The 21,454-nt window shown below is 43.4% G+C and overlaps 1 protein-coding gene, 1 non-coding gene and 1 pseudogene across 2 annotated transcripts in view; 1 reads left to right on the top strand and 2 right to left on the bottom strand.

Annotated features, from left to right (window-relative positions):
• The window catches only part of LOC111971087 (CLIP-associating protein 1-like), a 37,387-nt gene extending 21,524 nt beyond the window's left edge, over positions 1-15,863 (bottom strand). Inside the window, exons 1-9 of the mRNA XM_070445872.1 lie at positions 15,569-15,863; positions 14,225-14,810; positions 11,029-11,107; positions 10,796-10,899; positions 10,601-10,692; positions 10,413-10,488; positions 9,239-9,336; positions 8,994-9,064; positions 1,239-1,373 (exon numbers count right to left, since the gene is read on the bottom strand). Coding sequence (XP_070301973.1) covers positions 1,239-1,373; positions 8,994-9,064; positions 9,239-9,336; positions 10,413-10,488; positions 10,601-10,692; positions 10,796-10,899; positions 11,029-11,107; positions 14,225-14,419 — 850 coding nt within the window. The 5' untranslated portion in view covers positions 14,420-14,810; positions 15,569-15,863. The remainder of the gene's footprint in view (positions 1-1,238; positions 1,374-8,993; positions 9,065-9,238; positions 9,337-10,412; positions 10,489-10,600; positions 10,693-10,795; positions 10,900-11,028; positions 11,108-14,224; positions 14,811-15,568) is intronic.
• Positions 11,461-11,590, top strand: LOC111971156 (U4atac minor spliceosomal RNA). The gene has a single exon (XR_002878233.1). It is a non-coding gene; the product is annotated as a U4atac minor spliceosomal RNA (small nuclear RNA).
• A 500-nt stretch (positions 15,864-16,363) lies between the features above and the next one.
• The window catches only part of LOC111971086 (H(+)/Cl(-) exchange transporter 4-like), a 13,372-nt pseudogene continuing 8,281 nt past the window's right edge, over positions 16,364-21,454 (bottom strand).

The raw sequence follows: 21,454 nt of genomic DNA, 5'->3' as shown, positions 1-21,454 counted from the left end.
AACTCCACAGTGACTGGGTTATAGAGACACTATCTTCTGTTATAGACACTAGACAGCTCCACAGTGACTGGGTTATGAAACACTATCTCTGTTATAGACACTAGACAACTCCACAGTGACTGGGTTATAGAGACACTATCTCTGTTATAGAACACTAGACAGCTTCCAAGTGACTGGGTTATAGAGACACTATCTCTGTTATAGACACTAGACAGCTCCACAGTGGACTGGGTATTAGAGACACTATTATCTCTTGTTATAGACACTAGACAAGCTCCACCAGTGACTGGGTTAAGAGACACTTATCTCTGTTTATAGACACTAGACAGCTCCACAGTGACTGGGTTTATAGAGACACTATCTCTGTTATAATAGCTAGACGCTTACACAGTGACTGTGATTATAGAGACACTATCTCTGTTATAGACACTAGACAAGCTCCACAGTGACTGGGTTATAGAGACACTATCTCTGTTATAGACACTGACAGCTCCACAGTGACTGGGGTTATAGAGACACTATCTCTGTTATAGACACTAGACAGCTTCCACAGTGACTGGGTATAGAGACACTATCTCTGTTATAGGACACTAGACAGCTCCACAGTGGACTGGGTTATAGAGACACTATCTCTGTTATAGACTCTAGACAGCTCCACAGTGACTGGGTTATAGAGACACTTATCTCTGTTATAGACACTAGAACTCTCACAGTGACTGGGTTATAGAGGACCACTTCTTGTTATAGATAGCAGGACCAGCTCCACAGTGAATTATCTTCCATTCAAATTCCTGGACAGAGGTCATTATTCAAGTCTCTACGCTGACCTTTTTTACAAAAAGTTGAAAAAAAATTGCGCACACAAACAAATTTAGGAGCACAATGAAAAGTACTTTCAGATATTAAAGCTAGAATCATTCATTTTTCTAGGCGCAGTGGGGCTCCTAAAWGAAAATTCCATGTGCATACGTGAGCAAAATGGTTGCACCGCAGAGCCCTGTTATTACCCATTGCCAAATAAAGGCTTATCTAGATAATCCAGTCATCATGTCTAAAAAACATAAACAATGCACGCACACAGACAGACGCACGCACACAGACACAAGGATTCTCGAGGAAGCAAATGAAAGGAATACTGTGGTAGAAGAAAGAACAAATGACAATGTTAAAATACACATGGCTCGACGTAACATCACTTAAACACTCTCTGCTGGTGCGAACAGGAAGGGGCGTCTCACCTGTTGATTTGGTGCTGGAAGCAGAGCTGGGCCTACGGAACGACCCCATGCTCACTGCCTTCTTCCCTGACGACGGGCCCTTAGAAGAGGAGGACCGCCCCCCGTCCACCGAATCATCATCATCATAGTTCTTATCTGGYAGGGAAGGCAAAACAGAGGATTCAAGTTATTTACAGTCTGGCACAATTTGAATYCTGACTGTACTAAACAAACTAAGAACGTTTTATATCAGCACCATGTGCTCAATCCCATCCTCTCCTACAACAACACAGCAGCCTGCATAACCTTTTGGCATTTACACAAACACACATTGGGGGGAGGGGTCATCAGAGTTCATTCTGTAGGTAATTGTCTCGGTCTGATTCCGGTAACCGGTGGTTGCACCCTCATGCTGTGGAAGTGAAGTGACTACCCCCACCCCCCTTAAACGGTAGTGTACTGAACACGTCAGTCCCGGTCAGTCGGCCCGGAGGGAGCAGAGTAGTCTGCCAGACCAGCGATCAATGAAACACAACCCCGTGCATTATTCAGAGGTCCACGCAACACAGSGGCAGCACACCAACACATCACATCGGTTATGTGCCATCTACCTCACATTGTTTCTCTCCCCCATTGCAATATTAAAACGAGGCACGCTGTCAATATCACAACAAGGCGAGCCTCGAATAAACCAGCCTCATATAAAACCCAGCTCTGAGCACACCYCTGTCATCAATACCAGTTGTGATGAGGGTAGCTCATACAATCCAGACATTGTTACTGATAGCCTTCAGATTATCTGAGCTTTCAGTCTTTATAGTGCGTACTCTGTACCCAGCTGTCCTCTCCGGTCTGTCGCTCCTCAGCTGAAAATGTCTTCATCTTAGTGACAGGTGACTCCCTCCCACACTTTTGACCTGACCCACATTCCTCCACGGCGCTCATTAATATTAATACAATGGGTCTCTCCTCCACCCCCACCCCCCACCACGTGTCAAGAAGAAAGAGAAGCAGAGCTTACAGGCACAGATCTTCCTGCAGACGAGTTTCCTCAGCATGTCGACAGACAGTCCAGTCCAGACCCCCTCCTCATAGTCTCCCGTCTCCACAGGTCTCCCAGCTAGCTCCCTCGCTGCAGGCAGRTAGCAGTYKCAGCTACACTCTCKCCTCMCTGSTGCGTGAGCACCCGWGGCTCAGGRTWTGGCTGCCKTCCTGCTGCACAGTTCACACTCTCTCCCAGTAACACACAAGCGCTTYCTGTGCTGTGATGCTAGGTGCCCCTCCCTACTGAGCACAGTGAGCCCYTAGAGCAGGGACGACAGAGAAAGCAGATGGACAGCTCCACCTCCCACAGGGGGGAGAGGAGGCAAGGACACACCCTCTCTATCACCATGATATGACACRCAGCCTGGGAGTGGGAGGAGTCAGACAGAAAGTGATGAGCGGTGAATTCAAACTTAACAGGTCAGTGAGCCTAGCGCRATCACTGGTGAGTGATGAGAGAGACATGGGGGAATATCACACTCCATCTACAGGCGGTTATTCTCTGTCCTTCAAGATAATTTATCTTAACAGATGTGCAATTTGTCAGCACAGACAGCAGAGCAAAAACGGAGGGAAATTCGCGGGTACAGGATGAGCTGCATGCAAATGCTGGCTTCGAAGCCAGCAGAGAGGGTATAGTTTAGGTTCAGGATGCAGTGTTTGCATTGTAAATAAAGACTGCGTTTTTTCTGGATTAAAAAAAACAAAAAAAAGGGCCTTAGTTGGTGGGAGTGGCCATGGGAGTGGCCATGGGAGTGGCCATGGGAGTGGCCAATAGTGCAGTCACAGTCCAAAAACTTCAGAAGCTTTTTACAGCAAATTTCCTGCAATTATTTTGCCATGGCTTATGCTATCTGAGTGACTCAAACGTTATAACAAAATCAATGAGGGCCCCATGCCATGTCAAAAATACTCAATTTAAAAAATTTGGGATTTTCCCTGACTCTCTAGCTTTTATTTACGTGATTGTTAGTTTTACACCCATTAAGTTTACACTGAAAACGTTCTTCCATCCGGAAAAAAACACTTAGGCGCACTGCCCAATACTTTTCTATGCAGAAAAACCCCAGTACAACTGGTCTGAATACAAAACATCCTGTCTCTTTAAAGAACATAGACAAGAGTGTTAGAATAGACAATTTTAGACACATAACCTATGGTTCCAGGTCAATATGCATGAGTGCATCCTAAAAGAATACAACAAAATCAGCAATGAATCATAAGCACATGAGACCTACTTTATAATGCAGTAATGTCACGCAAACCAGACGTTCACTAATTCCTCCACTAGATGGCAGTGCCCCCTGATAAATGCACCAGTTGTTTGAGAAGAGAGCAACAACAGCTTCAACCTGAAAGTGATACTGTGGATTTCAACCTACAGTACCTCTGAGGAAAAGGCTCCATTATTCTCCACGGTACCGGAGGACACCGACTATCAACACACAGCTAGCTCTTCCACTTCACCATCCGATACCTTGAACACAAACCAGCCATTCCTCTCACAGAGAGACTTTCTCACCGGGGAACGAGCTACTCAAGCACCGGACAACACAGGAGCAGCATAATTCAACAGCCCCATTCGTTTCAAACATGAATGCAATTTCTGCAAGGGAAACACACACATTTCAGGAGTCACTTCTCACAATCAACTAGACAAATAGGAGTGAAACGAAGCCAGCGTCAAAACAATCCATCCGCGTGTGGCCTGAATGAATGAATGTTAAATGGGCCTACATGTGCACATAACCAAWCCCATGCATACATGGACTCTCTTCACTCTGGTTAGATCTCCATTGTTATGAAAGAAAAGCAACGTAAATTAACATTTCATTTGTTTTGTTTTTTTAAATCATAAAGTTAGCGTGGAAGAGGTGAACAAATTGTTGCTGGCCAGTAATGTTAATAATGAGCAACCACCTGGTATTGACAATTTAGATGGAAAGCTACTGAGGATAGAATATGTTGCAGCTCCTATTTCTCATATCTACAATATGAGCTTGGAGAATTCCCCCCCCTCCCCCCTCAGACCTGGAAGGAAGCTAAAGTCATTCCGCTTCCCAAGAACGGTAAACCATCCTTTTCTGGTTCTAACAGCAGACCAATTTCAGTGCAGCCTTTGATATTATTGACCATAATCTGTTAGCGGAAAAACATATGTGTTATGGCCTCTGCTTTTGAGCAAGTATATGGCAATCTAATAGAAACAGAAAAACTGCAATTCTGTCTTGGCCCGTTACTGTTTTTACTAATGATTTACCACTAGCCTTAAACAAGCTAGTGAAATCACTGCAACTCTAAACAAAGAGTTGAAGTTAGTTTCAGAATGGATGGCCAACAAATAAACTAGTTCTGAATATATCTAAGAGCATAGTATTTCAGTACAAATCATTCCTTAAGCTCTAGATCAGGCGTCTCCACACCTTTTCTAACATGAGAGCRACTTGTAAAAAATGAAACATGTCACGAGCTAKAKAWWWWTTCTAGCTTTCAAATAGGAACATTCTTCTATTMTCCTCTCCCCTGCAACTCTTCGCCGTTCCATACTGTACAAGAGAAAGTTACGCACTGTTTTCTGTCAATATACCTGGTAAAATAATGGTTAATAAACAACTAAGAAAATCTTCTTTACAATCTCTTTGGATAATTCATTCCGATAATTTTAAAGTTAACAGCAGGTATTTTGCCTGTAAGTTTAAGTATTTTGATATCTTCATAAAATTAGATTTTTTATTTGTATTCTCCCTGGTTTTAGATTTTGTTTTGTTTTTCACTCTCYAAAATCTAATTGTTCATAGAGAAACAACGGAATTAGATGTTCTGAGTCTGAATGTCATTGGTTAAATCACATCCGAAGACATTTTRTTTTAGGTCTGGAAGAAAACCCAAAAATATTTTTTGGAGTGCAATTCCCTTTAATTGCGCATCTGGCCCTTTAATTGCACATCTAGCGAGTGACGAATGTGCCGGTCTATTGACAATTCTGCYCTCCTGCTTCTCATTTCATGGAAAAGTTTGAAAAGAACAAATAATACGATACAAATGATAGAATTCTGCCAGGTAAGCCTACTTTGTATATAACATTTAATTGAGATGGTTTTGGGGAAAGTATTTCRGTCAACACACAAGACGGTCATCACATCAACTGGCTACACACAAAGTGATAGACAAACATGCGCACCACACAGACAGATGGGCAATATTGCTGGAAATGAGTTGTAGCATCTCCCTCGCAAGCACACTTGGTGTGTGGGTTCAAGTTAAAGCTAGGATGTGTCCTCGGTCTCAAGATAACAGTGCACGCTCAGAGAAAGCATTTGTAAGCAAAGCCTCAGTAGAGTAAGAATGTACTGCTCCAAACGACATGATAGCCTGGTCAGCTTACTGACGTCAGTCAGTAGAGTTTTACGAGAGCGTATTCTTATTGTGTGTGTGACTGGTGGAACTGGGTGTGAGTGTGGTGCGGGAATGAAAATGGACATGCWAAACAAGTTTATGAGAACAGGAGGAAACTCCATATCAAGGGGACTTTGTTAAATTGATGAATAAGTCCAAAGGCCACGCACTAAACCTTAGCTAAGCCTTTACGGGCGGTAGACTAACACGGCAAAGGGGTTTAGTTCATTTCGATGCACCTGACAAGGCGAATGAGGTAGATGAAGCCCGTCGGACGACTCTGTTCCAATTTATTGAACGGACTGGAGTGATGGATCTCTAAAAGGTAGGTAAAGTACGTAGCTAAAGTGAAGGATTCCATTGAGACTTCAGCTGGAGAAAACTCCAACACYGTGGCTGAGGTGAAGGATTCAATTGAAGCCTTTAACGGGGAGGAATCTCCGTCTGTAGCTCATTTAAGAGRTGAACGGCACAGTTGCTGGGGTGAAGAACTGTGGCCGAAGCCTTAGCTGGAGGAATTGTCGCATTTCCATTGTCGTTTTCGGAGCACTTGCATTCAGGAGAATCTATGAATCACATTATTATAACGAATAGTATTGACTTCAAAAGGGAGGACCAAGGACACGGGTGGCTCCTAATGTGAGATTCTCYTTGGTGTTTGCAGAACAACTGGTTCTGTGAGATTAGGATCAGAACCTGCAATTGTAACAGTAAGAAACAAACGGATGACTGCAGRGTAGCTGTTATAAGGAGTACATGTTGCATGGATTGCTTAGACATAACAACATGAAAGTGTGTAGTCTTACTATAAATGTATGTATGTACTTCATGTTTATTAATGCTATGGATTGTAATGTATTTTCATTTATTTAGTTCTGTACCTGTCTATTAATGTTATGTAATATGTTGTTTAATGTAGTTCTGTAGTTCAGCTGTAATTGTCTGTTAATGTTCTATACTATGTCATGTTTTATGTTTGTGTGGACCCCGGGAAGAGTAGCTGCAGGTTTGCCTGTAGCTAATTGTGGAGCCTAATAAAATACCAAAAAAGACTAAATACTATAAAAGCACTACCTAGCTGTAACTCTACCCTACAGACAGAAGGRACCTCTGCCAGTCATTCAGTGCCCCCAATTCACAATTTGTGCGTCACAAGTGTACTGGGCGGAGGGCTATTCACAGAGCACAGTGGGCACCTTAATTGACTGMCTACTGGCAACAAGGAAGTGATGAGGAAGTAGACAGGAAGTAACAGTCAGTCCTCCTCTCTTTCTTCTGACCAAAACATGTGTCCAAGTTCTCCAAAGGGGAGGAATATGAGTTAAAACGAACCAAGCTAACATCATCTTAGTACAATGTCAAACACAGTAACATAAATAGCCCAAACTATTTCCTTTAGAAGAAATGAAAGAAAGAGACACATCCTGTATGAAATCTCCTGCACTTCTCACCAACATCGCTTCCTTTCATTTACCTATGGAGGACACCTGTAAACACCATATTCAGTCATAACATAGGCTAATAATCCCAATGCAAACACGACTACAGCTAATCTACCTATGCAGTAGCTATAAACAGCCTTTGTAGAGAGAAAAGTGATCCATACCTTCTCCTGTGGTCATAGCAGAGCTGTTGATTCCACACACTAAACAGAGCTAAGTAACAGTGAGCAACAAGGACAAACACTGCCGTAGGTCTGCCTCTTCTCTATTGTGTCTACCTACCGTACTCCAGGCTACTCCTTCCCCTCCCCTCTAGCTAGGTCTTGTGACTGCACGGATGACAAAATGACACCACTCTKTTCTCCAAAATAAGAGCCTGCAGCAGAGTCCCTGGTGTTGCTACCTCTTCCTAGGCTAATCCTCTCTGTCTCTCCCTTTCCCTTCGTCAGCCCCATAGCCCAGATACAAATCCAGTATTAGGGCTATGCCGTACAAAAAATGAAAACGAGTGTTTCTCATTGGGCAAATTCAGATGTAATACCTCCCTGTTTCAATCGGGTTGGTACCAAATGAATAGGACATAGGATTCCTGGGCAGAGAGAGAGAGAGGTTCTTTCCACTTGCCTGGACAGTTGACATTCATGAGCTGTCAGCTGCACAGGAGAGGGAGCCCTTTGAAGTATCTGGTGTGTTAGAGGCAAGGCCAAGGCATTGCCTTTATGCCTGGTTAACCTTCGAGCCGAACAGGGGGGGAAAAACTGTGTTAACAGCAAAGGGTTTTCCCCTTTCTTTGGCCCACTAGGTGAATAGAAAACTCCAATGAGATGTCGGGCAATGACGTCATTGAGGCATTACCATAAAAGAACTAGCATGACACTTTGCTTTGGCCAATTTGCTCAGGTTGGATATGAAGTCGTTCAGCCTACTAAATGAAAGCAGAGATTACAGCAGCTCCAGTCTAATCTCTACAGGGTGAACTCTTGTGATGAAAGTGAAGCCTCGCGACCACAGCAATTACACCCTTTATGTCCCAGACTTAACAGGCCTGAGGAGAGGAAAATGAGACGGCCGCAGCAACAAAGACACACAGCTCCGATATCAGTCGGTCCTGCTTCAATACTGCTGCGTCAGCGTAAGGCCCTACTCCGTGTGCAGAATACCAAGAACATGTCCAATAGAGAGCAGCTGAAAGGAGAATCTGACCCCCTGCCTGCAGCCCTGCATTGCTGCAGAGAGACTGCTCAATGCATACTAACTGTTCTCTTCTGAAAGAGCCTGCACACAGAACTGGTTCCTCTGTTGTTGGTTTTCTGTCCAGCTCTGAGTGATCTGAGCCCAGGTTCTGTATCCARAAAGCGTCTCAGAGTAGGAGTGCTGATCTAGGATCAGGTCCCCGCCTGTACATACATCTCATCTTAATTTGACCAGTTTCACACAGCAGGAAAATAACCCTGCAGCAACAGGAAATGTGAATTACTATGTGCATTATAACTCATAGAAATGTTCGTAGGTGTTGATCAATTTTTCCATTAGGGCAAATTACAAACTTTAGAAGCCTTTCTAAACCTCAAATACACTATAAGTTGCATTTCATGCTGGGCAGGAACATTCTCTGCAACAACGGTGATCAAATGAAGATAGCGGCTGTGTATAATTTGATGCATTGTGATCTAAAAGCCAAAACGGATCCTAGATCAGCAATCATACTCAGATGCTTTATTGATATGGGATCCCCCATCAACTCCATAAGCATAGTCATAATCCCGGTGCACTGCTTGCACTACACCAGAACGTTTCAATATAACAAAGCTCAATGGAAAGGGATGAATATTTCCATGTGTTGCTGGACAGAGGGAAAGTACAACAGTGAGAGCAAAGGAAGTACCGTGCTTACCTGAGACAGGGGACAGGATCATGTTCCCTGTTCTTTGAACTTCATCAAATTTACTGAAAATGACATTCAACCTGGAAAGACAAAAGACGGTATATTGTTTTAAAGGCYTCATCATACAWTTATGACGYGGCGCAAGCCTAAAAGCAGACAGTCGGGCTCCCTGGAGATCCCAGAGAACTGGGTCGTGGTGATTGCACTTCAACAGAAAGCCTTGGTATCGGATATACAACAGAGGATGAAGGTACCGTGACTGTGGCAGTCCTTTTTTCCCCAGGTCCATCCGCACCCTCTCCCCGACATGTCTGTAGATTTCAACAAGACAGTTCATGGCCCCGTCTCGCACCTGTGTGTCAGGAAATAAAACAGGGCAGATTAACACGGCTTCACTCATCTGTCTGCCCACTAACCGCTCGACTGCGGACATAATCATTTGTCTGGATTGAACATAAAATTAGATGTAAAAAAGAAAGAGATCCTCTCTTATTGACTGTAATAGTCAATTTAGTTGTGCATATGAAACTGACAATGATAAAAGATGGCTGGCACTATATCAGTACAGGAAGAGAGGTCCATGGACACAGCTTCCGGTTCCCGARAGGAAGTGGGAAATACTGTTGAAGTGCGTGATGACAGGAGACAGCGCAAAGGTCAACCACCAGAGAGTTCTAAAACACCAATAATACTGTTGTCAAAGTCAAATTCAGTTTAACACCACAATGTACACTGAACAAAAATATAAACGCAACATGTAAAGTGTTGGTCCCATGTTTCATGAGCTGAAATAAAATATCCCAGAATTTTTCCATATGCACAAAAAGCATATTTCTCTCAAATTGTGTGCACAAATTTGTTTACATCCCTGTTAATAAAAGGCCACTCTAAAATGTTCACTTTTGTAACACAACACAATGCCACAGGAGCGCGCAATTGACATGCTGACTGTGGGAATGTCCACCAAAGCTGTTGCCAGAGAATTAAATGTGAATTTCTCTACTATAAGCCGCCTCAAATATAATTTTAGAGAATTTGGCAGTATGTCCAACCGGCCTCAAAACCGCAGACCGCATGTTACCACACCAGCCCAGGAACTCCATATACGGGCTTCTTCACCTGCGGGATTGTCTGAGACCAGCCACCCGGACAGCTGATGAAACTGAGGAGTATTTGTCTGTATTAAAGCTGTTTTGTGGGGAAAAACTAATTCTGATTGGCTCCCAAGTGGGTGGGCCTATTGCCTCCCAGGCCCACCCATGGCTGAACCTCTTCCCAGTCATGTGAAATCCATAGATTAAAGCCTAATGAACTTATATAAATTMACTGATTTCCTTATATGAACTGTAACTGAGTAAAATCGTTAAAATTGTTGCGTTTATATTTTTGTTCKGTATAGTGTAATAGCCTAAAATAATGTAACTATACCTGGCTTGTAGGGTCTCCTAAAAGATTACATATGTGGGGGACAATTTTGCTGAGGGTCAAGCCTTGAGCTCCATATCTGTAAGGAGAAAAAAAAAAGTTTTTTTATTTTTTTAAATTTAAATTACACATTGTAAGACAAAACAGATGAAATAGTAAGTTTAAACCATTKCTGGCTATTATGAACTTACACATTTAACGTGGCGATAAGGCAAATGCAGACACTCTCCCTGGTCCTATTGTTCTTGTGTTTGAATCCTCCTAACATTCGGTCCCATACATACTGCAAATAAATACATTTATTGTAGTCCGTTTTTAAAAAATAATGAAACGGTTTATTTTCTATACTAACACGTAGGTGAGTCTACAGTACGTGCTGACATTACCTGTGGGTTAGCAGCTTGGTCCATGATCTTTAGCAGAAGAGCTTGGTCCTGGTCTCTGACTTGGTCCTTTGAGTCGCCTAGTCGATCTATCAAACTTGGCAAAACTAACGGGAGGGAGAAGGCAAGGACAAAGATATTCATTATGTGACAACAACTCAAGGTGACAAGGACTCAAGAAAACGATTAATCATAAAGATGTGTTGTAATGCATACAATTGCRAGGGATAGCTTACCAGTTCCAATCTGTGTCCTAAACCGTTCCTGTAGTCTTGTTACTAAAGCTGTCAGTATGTCCATTCCCAACAAAGCCACCTAAGAATGAAGATCAAAATAAAATAAAAATTCATACTTACATTTTTATCTTAATAACATAGGCCATTCAACAAAAGCATAAATGTTAGACATTTTGAGAGAAGAATGCATAAAATAAAAAAATCATCCTTTGAAATACAAGCTCCYTTGCAAAGGATTGTGGGTAATGTGATAAATCTTGATTTTGTTCCCTTTATAAAATGTTAAAAGCAAAGGAAACCCTCAAACACAAATAATAAATATTGTAACAACCTACGGATGCTGCTGTAGGACTACAGTAGAAAATAAAATACTAACCATGTTGGAAACCACTTTGAGATTTGATTAGGTCTTGGCTGGAACTAAATAAGGTATTTACCCTTGTCTTGAGGGGGCATAGGACACTCAATGAACGTGTAGTGAGAATATCCCTGTTAACACCATAATCAACACCTTAGCATCACCTGAGCTTCTTGCTTGGGCTATGGTGCAATTTTTGGAACCCCAGGGTTTATATTTGTAGAAAGAGAACAAGTTCTCAACAGTTTCCTGCTGTCTCATGTCCCCTAGTAGATAATTTCACAATGCACATACAACTTATTGCTGGTTGTAAATACAAATTCATATCAAAAAAGGTGTCTGTGTAAATAGCTTTAATTGCTGAAGACTATGCAGAAGTGACAGAACACAAAAACACACCATTTCAGAACAGGTTGTCAACCGCTGTCTAGAGCTGTGAGCCTGCTGCAGTGCCCCCTCCCTCTGAAAGTCCTGCAGTGTTTGACTAGGCCTGCCTTCCTTCTTCATCAACAGCTTTCAACCTACTCCCATCTGATGCTGAAACAAAAACACAGCACTTCCAGCGCTGATGGTAAAAACTAACTGGTCTTTACTAGTAGGGTAATGACAGAAGCTAGCAAAAAGAGAAAATCAACTAAATCCTGATCATTCTTCACGTAGGGGTTTAGCCTATTCATTGATTCCTAGCCATTCATATGTGGCATTCTCCTCCCCTCTACTTGTGGGGGCCAGCCCAGGTAGATAGAAACCAGACAAACTGGGTCTTATCTGGGGTAGCCTAATGATAGTTTGTAAAATAAGCTCACCACTATCGCCGTGGGAGTCCATGTCCCCATTACTGTACTGCTCTCTCTGAGCAATCACTCTGATTGGAGGGGACACCGTTTCTAGAGCAGCACAGGGTGCAGCGTTCTGATTTGCTGCGAGAGGTAAGCTGTTTTCTATGCGTGTGAGTGCGTGTGTGTGTGTGTTGCCATGGCTTCTCCCTTCATCACACACAGAGTTCAGAGGTCAGCTCCAGCCTGAAAGCACAGACAAATCAAAGCAGCGAACCCCTCGCTTGAGCTCAGTCGACAGATTACTCAACATCAGAGCTCGACAAAAACAAGCTGTGATACTGTCGACAGTGTCCCGCTCCGCCACCTCAATGGAAGAAGCAGTTAGAGACTCTGACCACTGACAGTCCGGCTAGACATTTGTGGAGTTGGAATAGCTGTCATAAACAGTCTGGGGAATTGTATCAGCTAGGATAATAGCCTAAAGCTTGGGTAGGGGGCCGAATTGTCTGCTCTGCTGATAACATTAGAGTCCCATATTATACTATGGCCTTTCAGCAGTGCAGTGATTGTGTAGTTAGCTAGAGTTTACAGGAAATGTCCCTAGGGTATTACTGTCTCTAGTGGATACAGATCAAACACAAAGGATTCAGGCCACCAAACAGATAACCATCCCCTTGGTGAATAATGAATTCCTTACTGCTCAGCCTTCATCTTGTGTTTGTACCTGTACTGAGGCTAAAGACCTAATAGTGAAAGAATGGGTGGGTGATGTAATGTTGTGGGGTGCTGGACATGTAGGCTAGCTAGGCTTAGGCTACATCTGATGTATCACAATCACATCTTTTCTAGGACTGGCAAGGTGAGATCTACTCTGTTAACAGAGTTAATTAACAGAGTACTAGGATACACAGGGATCAAACACCAAGTGGTTTAGAGTCCATCCACCTCATTCTGCACTGTTCTTTATGACAACCAGCTATTAAAAGCCCCATGGTAGTGAGCWGCCATCAACGGCCGTCAGGAGCTAACCCACTGGTCATTTACAAAATAGCCTCCAACACTCTACTCAGCAAACTGGATGCAGTCTATCACAGTGCCAGCCGTTTTGTCACCAAAGCCCCATATACCACCCACCACTGCGACCTGCATGCTCTCGTCGGCTGGCCCTCGCTACATATTCGTCGCCAGACCCACTGGCTCCAGGTCCTCCCTAAGTCTTTGCTAGGTAAAGCTCCACCTTATCTCAGCTCACTGGTCACGATAACAACARCCACCCYTAGCACGCGCTCCAGCAGGTATATCTCACTGGTCATCCACAAAGCCAACACCTYCTTTGGCCACCTGTKCTTCCAGTTCTCTGCTGCCAATGACCTGAACGAATTGCAAAAATCGCTGAAGCTGGAGACTTATATTTCCCTCTTAACTTTAAACATCAGCTATCTGAGCAGCTAACCGATCGCTGCAGCTGTACATAGCCCATCCAATCTACCTACCTCATCCCCATATAGTTTTTTTTTTATTATTATTTACTTTTCTGCTCTTTTGCACACCAGTATTTCTACTTGCACATAATCATCTGCACATCTATCACTCCAGTGTTAATTTGCCTATTTATTGCCTTACCTCCTCACGCCATTTGCACACACTGTATATAGACTTATTTATTTKTATTGTGTTATTGACTGTACGCTTGTTTATTCCATGTGTAACTCTGTTTTGTTGTTTGTGTTGCACTGCTTTGATTTATCTTGGCCAGGTCGCAGTTGTAAATGAGAACTTGTTCTCAACTGGTCAGCTCATCACTGCAGTACACATGAAGGCCTATAAAGCAATTCACCTAATATTGTGCACAACGAGCCTTTGTGTGAAGTTTGAAGCCACAGGACCTGTAGGTTATATTCTCCCCCCTGGTGACAGTCTCACACACCCTTGCAGAACTATGTCCCAGTGAATGACAGATTCTTTCCTATACTTGTGTTACACCAGTACCTTTCACCTTATGGTTATTGTGGCAKGTTTTTGGCTGCCTGTGACAGTTCCATCCTATGGTATCCCATACCTTGAAATTGCTGGAGTTGACCCAGTTGGTAGCGACACCATCCACCATTCTGTCCAGCATGGTCTGGTCCTGCTCCAGGTCCTGGGACTTGTCCTTGTCCAGGATGGAGTCTATGATGTCTTGGCCCACCTGTAGTCTCCGACCCAGGTCCTTCTGCATAACCTGCTCCATACAGTARTCCATATTCCACTCCATAGTGTCTCACCAAAGGTTTAACACCACAATATCACGAGACAAGGAAAAATATATAGGCCTAGTCTGCTCACAGAGAAGATCTCAACTGTAGTGTAGGCCTATATCCCAGAGATATTACACACTTTCCTATATCCCAGAAAGTGMGTAATGTTTATCCCAAAAAGTTGACCCTTTATTTCAAGGGTATGCTGTGGAGATGAAATCACGGGGAAGGCGAAAATGCAGAGATAACAGCAGTCCAGTCAGGAACTGTCCAGAGGTTTTAGGTCACTCGTGTTCCAGATCAAACTACAAATATGATCAGTCGTGGACAAGAGGACTGAGGATGAAGAAGAGGATTGCTGAAATGATTGTACTTCATTCTTCAGTAATTCTTCGCTTTCTTGTGGACCTAAAATCCCAAGGGGATACAGAATTAWTATAACAAGTACTCCAAACAATAGGCCTCATTGTAACACAAACTAAGCAACACAGTGTAATTACAGTCAGTGTAACAATTAGTAGCTAGTTAATAACAATAGTATTTAGCTGGACTACTGAACTGAGAATTACACATTAACGTTACACAGCAATAAAGCCCCATGTTTATTGAAGCATCGATACACAATTTACTTAGTTAACTTTAGTTACCTAGCTAGTTAGCTAGCTACTGCACATGTTGTATAAGTRGCTYGCTAGTGTTATTGGTTTAGCCAAGCTAGCTGGCTAGCTTAGTAAATTAGATAGCTAGCTAGATAGCTTTTGTGCTAAACAAAACGGATAGCTAGCTAACTTGAAATATGACGAATTATTTGCTATAAAGACAAATAACTATCTAGCTAGTGAAAACATTACTGTTAAATAGTTAGCTAGCTAACGTTAGATGAAATGCAGCTAACGTTATAAACCAACACTGAATCAAGGAGAGCAAACGTAGCTGACGTTAACTAGCTAGATGAAGCTAACTAGCMASTKGCTAGTTAGCACGCCAAGCMGGTTCACTGTCRCCTCCAGCTAGCCAGCTTCCGTTGMRTAACTGTCTCTAGCAGCTACCAGCAAACACTGAAATTATGCTAACAAATATCAGCGGTCAATTCATTTACACTAGAATTAGGCAATTCTCGTCAATAATTTATCAAGGGATTATTAACTAGCTAGTTAGKCAATTACCAATCATCTGCATCCAGCCGCTCGTCTCAGTTCAGATTCGTTCGGAAAAAATCAAGAGCCAGGACACTGGACTTCCAGCAGTACTACTAGTAAGTTASCAGACGATGAACCCGCACGTACTGTATGCGTGGAGCCAAGTACAGTACTCACAYCAAACGTTATGTAGCCTGCTAGCTAGCTCGATCCAATGTGTGATGACATCATCTAGCTAGCAACAGTTACTTAAAAAAATATTCTGCTAGCTACGTTAGCTATTTGGTTTACAGTAAGTTTCCAATGAATGTCATACATTTGTAGCTTGTTTGCACGCCAACAGTGCCCTCTGCTGTCTATTACTGAAAGKTCACTCTCACTTTCAAATATTTTATTGCAAAACAGTAAACACTGACAATTAAAGAGTTTGTACAGTGTGTTGTTTTGTATCTCAAATAGTTTGTCTTGTTTTATAATAAAACATGTAATAATAAAACACTGTGTAAATAACCCTATTTCACTTTGTAGAACTAGCCTTTGAATTTTAAAACAMTGCAGGTGTCAAACGCAGGCTATTATGGGATGACCTTATCTTAGAACTTGGTCATCCTTTTTAAAATAATGTGATCATAACCTGTTTGTCAGTAGAACCTCAAAATAATATTATAGCAACCCTCAATTATTCCTTTTCCACATGGTTCCTTGTGTTTCAACATCACATATGACAGATATTACTAGCATGTGATGAGTATCATATGCCTGCAATTGAATTATGTCTTAAACTTTGTATCTATGTTATAATACAATTACATAAATAACATCTCATTCTTGTTGACACAACGCCCCTTTTATTTAATGTCAGAACCGTGTACATTGCAAATAGTATATATTGTGCATCACTTAGACGTTATTTACAAACACCAACAAAAGTGCAAATATCAGTTTTCTGTACCAGTTCCAAGTTACAGCAATGTTGAACAACAGCTCATATTAGAATAATACATATAAAACGACTACAGTAGTGTTCAATTGCTCGAGATAATGACAATCGATAGTTTCTCAATACAGTAGTAACAATGGATGGATGGATTTGAAAAAAMATTAATAAATATGGAATTATCTTTCAGTATGAAAAGACAAAGAAGGAGAACCTAGTGTGGCTAAATCCACACAACCACTGTGGCTCTTGTCTGGACTGATATGTATCAAATTAAACAAAAAAAAACAAAGTGAGGCAGGTTCAATATTTCCACAGTTATTTTCCACAATTACATTCCCTCAGCATATTAAAACAAAACCTATGAAACTGGTGAGGGACAGCATGGAGTGAGAACTATAAAGTAACAAGAAAAACATTGGACTTGGTGGCTCTTTCTGGTTCAGCTATTTTTCTTCCAAAGTGCATTCTTCATCGCAAAAAAAAAAAGTCTGGATAAATTAAATCAATTGACATTATATGCTGTCTTCTAGCAAATACATACWGTACCAGTGTTAAAACTATGTTATTACAGTTCAATATTCAGAAACATTTGAGAAGCCGCAAATGTCAAAGTAACATCAACATGTGAAATATACCCTGGGAACAATGGGTTCTAAGGGCCACCAACTTAACATTGGCTACTTAGACTGAAGTCAGTTACAGCAGGCGTTGAAGCGGCACTGAAAACAGAAATATGGCGTCAGCGGCACATCAAACTAAAACAACTCATCATCCCAGACATAAGGTGCTTCCCTCCTTGCCATGATTGGCACCTCTCTCCCTTCATCTCTCCCTCCTGGTCCTCACACCCCTATTCCTCCACCCCTCCCTCTTGGTCCTCCTTTCCTGGTCCTCACACCCTCTTCTTTTATCTTCCTTCCTTGTCCTTACACCCCTCTTTATTCATCCTTCCATCCTGGCCCACACACCCTTCATTTATCCATCTTAGTCCTGATCCCCCTCTTTCTTCACCCCTCMTTCTCCATCCCTACATTCTAAKCACCGGGGGCCTGTATTTGAGGAGCGACTCTTCTTCATTACYGGTTACAGTAGCGTTTGACTATTTACAATCTGAGGGAGGGGAGGGGCAGAGAGGTCCTTGGGATAATAAAGCTTCTTCTTCTTCTTGGGCCACTAGTTAAACATGATGGATTCTGGGTCCTGGTTCATCATCTGGGCCATGTGACGGAGGACATCCTTCTTAGTGATGATGCCCAACAGACGCCTAGAGAGACGGGGGGGGTTTATTGTTAGAATCTTCATTAGGAGCATACTTAAATCTCCGAGCTGTTTCCCAAAACCGTGGTTACTATAGCTGCACTTGATTAAGAGCATTGTTAAAGAGCAAGCATTAGAATTAGACGCTTCAATAGTTGTAGCCATAGGTGATAATATCTCATAGGAGCTGATCTGTCGTCAGGATCGTGGAATAATTCTGACGTTAAGGTAAAATTTGAAAGGGAGAACGCTGATCCGAGAGCGGTCTTTCTTTCGATCCTGTTATTATCGCCACATGCATCAACAGCGCATTTAGCGAACGGTCTGTCCGCGTGGTGTTTCGGGAAACGCACGTTACARCTTCGGCCGTCGTAGGAAAYAGCCGTTGTTGAAACAGTAGTTAGCCTAAATTCCATCGCTATCYGGAAACCGGAGCCCTGGACTGTATTGGTTAATTGACTGACGACAGACTCACCCGCTTCTGGTGACCAGACACTGTCGGAGGCCCAGCTTTCTGAAGATGTCCACCACGGTCTCCATGGGGGTGTGGTCCGTGACGGTGAAGGGGCTGAGGTTGAGGATGCGCCGTAGCTTCAGGGGCTGGGGGTCGCAGGCCTCGGCCACCTGGGGATTGTCCTCCGTGAAGTAGACCACGGAGCTGCTCACCACCCCGTCCTGCTTCTGACGGGCKGTCTCTGAGAGGGAGAAATATCAGCTGTGGCTCCTCAGACCCGACAGATAATAATCAACCGACACATTAAATACAGTATTGTTCAACACATGCTGATGGGTTTTAATTTCACGGTGAAAACAACCTAATGGTACAGTCCCACTATTTTGTTAAACGGAACCAGGACTTTTAGCACGTCAGATATTGACGTCGTAGAGGGAGACCAGAGAGAGGTCATTTTGGAAGTGGGTTACTCATTTGATTGTTGGATGGAGTGGACCTTTGCCAAAAAGCTTCTCAAATACAAGCCCCTCATATCACGCTTGTACAGCCTTGGATATGAGTGCAAGTCGGGTAGCACTGATATTTGGCAGCCTCGGCCATGTTACATAGGCTTACAGTACATGGCCTTCAGATTGCAGGCCCGCCTAAGACTTGAGCAAAGCAATTAGCAAGGTACTGTTCTCTTTCAGCTGTTATGGGCATCCTAGCTGTATGAAGAAGGTGCTTGTTGTATCCTTAAGTGTCTATGCATCCAAGACCTTCGAAATATCTGAATCCTTCTTGATTGTAATGTGATTTGTGGATTTGAATAAAGTATTTAAAATGTGTGTGTGTGTGTGTGTGTGTGTGTGTGTGTGGTGTGTGTGTGTGTGTGTGTGTGTGTGTGTGTGTGTGTGTGTGTGTGTGTGTGTGTGTGTGTGTGTGTGTGCGCGGGAGCCAGGCTTAATGTCTTACTGATGGCCACAGTGAGTTCCCTGCGCTGGACGAAGCCAATGAGGCGTCTGACTCTCGGGACACGACCACAGGGAAGCCGTTGTAGTCGGTGTCCTTGATGAGCGTCTCCACGTCCTCCACCGTGGTGCTGTCCTGGTCAACACGGCCAGGGGGGCTCACTGCGCCTGGACGCATCCATCCGTGGCCAGGGTCCTGTGTACGGATCACATATGGGAATTCTTAGGGTCTGTTTCCAGACAAACAGATTAATCCAACTCCTGGAGCAAAAGCATGTCAATGGAGAATCATTGAATATATTTTAGTTCAGGACTATGCTTATATGTGTCTGGTAAACACCCTTGAGAAGGGGTTGACTCTGCAGGGTTAGACTTGGACTAGGGGAGGGGTGAGTTCCTCCCTGAGGAGGAGGAATGACAAAGTTCCTATATGTATTCCATTACCTGTGCGTGAACTCGTCCCTGACGTCCAGAGGGGTAGCCGTTGAGTTGGATTGGGACTCGTAGTACCCTCCTTCCCAAAGGCGTCCGCTACCCACTTACTGGTGACGGCTGCGGCCATGAGGGGGACGATGTACTCCAGACCACCGGTCAGCTCAAACATATGACCACCAGGGACACGTCATCCGGTCACCCTCCTATAAACAACAAACAAAAGTTGATGACTGAGTGTTTATTTATAGAGTAATCCCTCCCGTTTCAGTCTGTTCTTCTTCCGTTTGGTGCCTAATGAACACACCCCTGATATGAACTCACCCAGACATGCGGCAGCGCCCACCATAGCGTAGAGACCTGGGGTAACACAGTCGGCTCCTGGCGACACCAGTCTTAAAGATGACAGTCGTGGTGATGGTAGCCATCTGCTCCACAGCGATGCCCACGATTCCCCAGCGATGGCCCCACAGCCATACTGGAGGATAAACAGCCCAGACGGGATCTGAAACAAACAGAGGACATAAAACAACATGGTTGAGAGTGATCTGAACACAACACAGAGGACATAAAACAACATGGTTGAGAGGTGATCTGAACACAACACAGAGGACATAAAACAACATGGTTGAGAGGTACAACACAGAGGACATAAAACAACATGGTTGAGAGGTGATGAAACAACACAGAGGACATAAAACAACATGGTTGAGAAGGTGATCTGAACACAACACAGAGGACATAAAACAACATGGTTGACGAGGTGATCTGAACACAACAACAGAGGACATAAAAACAACATGGTTGAGAGGTGACAACACAAAGGACATAAACAACATGGTTGAGAGGTGATCTGAAACAACAAACACAGAGGACACTAAACAACATGGTTGAGAGGTGATTTGACACAACACAGAGGACATAAAACAACATGGTTGAGAGGTGATCTGAACACAACACAGAGGACATAACAACATGGTTGAGAGTACAACACAGAGGACATAAAAAACATGGTTGAGAGGTGATCTGAACACAAACAGAGGACATATAAACAACATGGTTGAGAGGTACCAACAACACAGAGGACATAAAACAGACATTGAGGACATACAAACAACATGGTTGAGAGGTGATCTGAAGACAACACAGAGGACATAACACACATGGTTGAGAGGTGATCTGAGAAACAACACAGAGGACATAAAACACACATGGTTGAGAGGTGATCTGAAGACAACACAGAGGACATAATCATGCAAATGACCTTCCATGCCGAAGGTGAAGATAGTTATTACAATCTTAAAGATTAGAGCCAGGGCCAGCTGCCACAGAGCGCTGTAGACRCCGGGCCCAGCAGGGCGGTCTGGGATGTCGTCCACCGGACGGCTCATGTTGGGGTTATTAACGTAGTCACACAGCTGAGAGGACTCCAGGGCACCGCAGTCGTTGAACAGCTCGGAGATGAGCTCGCTGGTGCTGCGCCGCGTGTACGGGTTAGGGAACGCCAGGACCGCGGTAATACCCGTTATCACGATCACCTTAAGTCAATCAGGTTTATTAATAAAGCCCTTGTTCACACCAGCAGTTCTCACAAAGTGCTTWACAGTAAACCYGCAAAGATCCCAAAAAGCAAGCAAGAAGCAGAACCTGGCATTATGTTTGAGTCATTTAGCGGTTGGCTCTTATCCAATCAGTGCATTCAACTAAGATGGGCCAAATCACAATCATTGCATTAAGACATTCTTCTGAATAGCTACTATCTGCTAAATCAGTTACCTCGAGGACGGGGTACTTCCCCAGCAGAGTGGTCTTCCTCCTCCTACACCAGGCGATGTTCCCCCGGATGAAGAGGGCTCCCCAGAGGCCCCCGAACACCCCCA

Source organism: Salvelinus sp. IW2-2015, linkage group LG12 (genome assembly GCF_002910315.2).
Source record: "Salvelinus sp. IW2-2015 linkage group LG12, ASM291031v2, whole genome shotgun sequence".
NCBI classification, from domain to species: Eukaryota; Metazoa; Chordata; class Actinopteri; order Salmoniformes; family Salmonidae; genus Salvelinus; species Salvelinus sp. IW2-2015.
The sequence above is the reverse complement of the archived record's forward strand: the minus strand, read 5'-3'. Positions and strand labels throughout refer to the sequence as shown.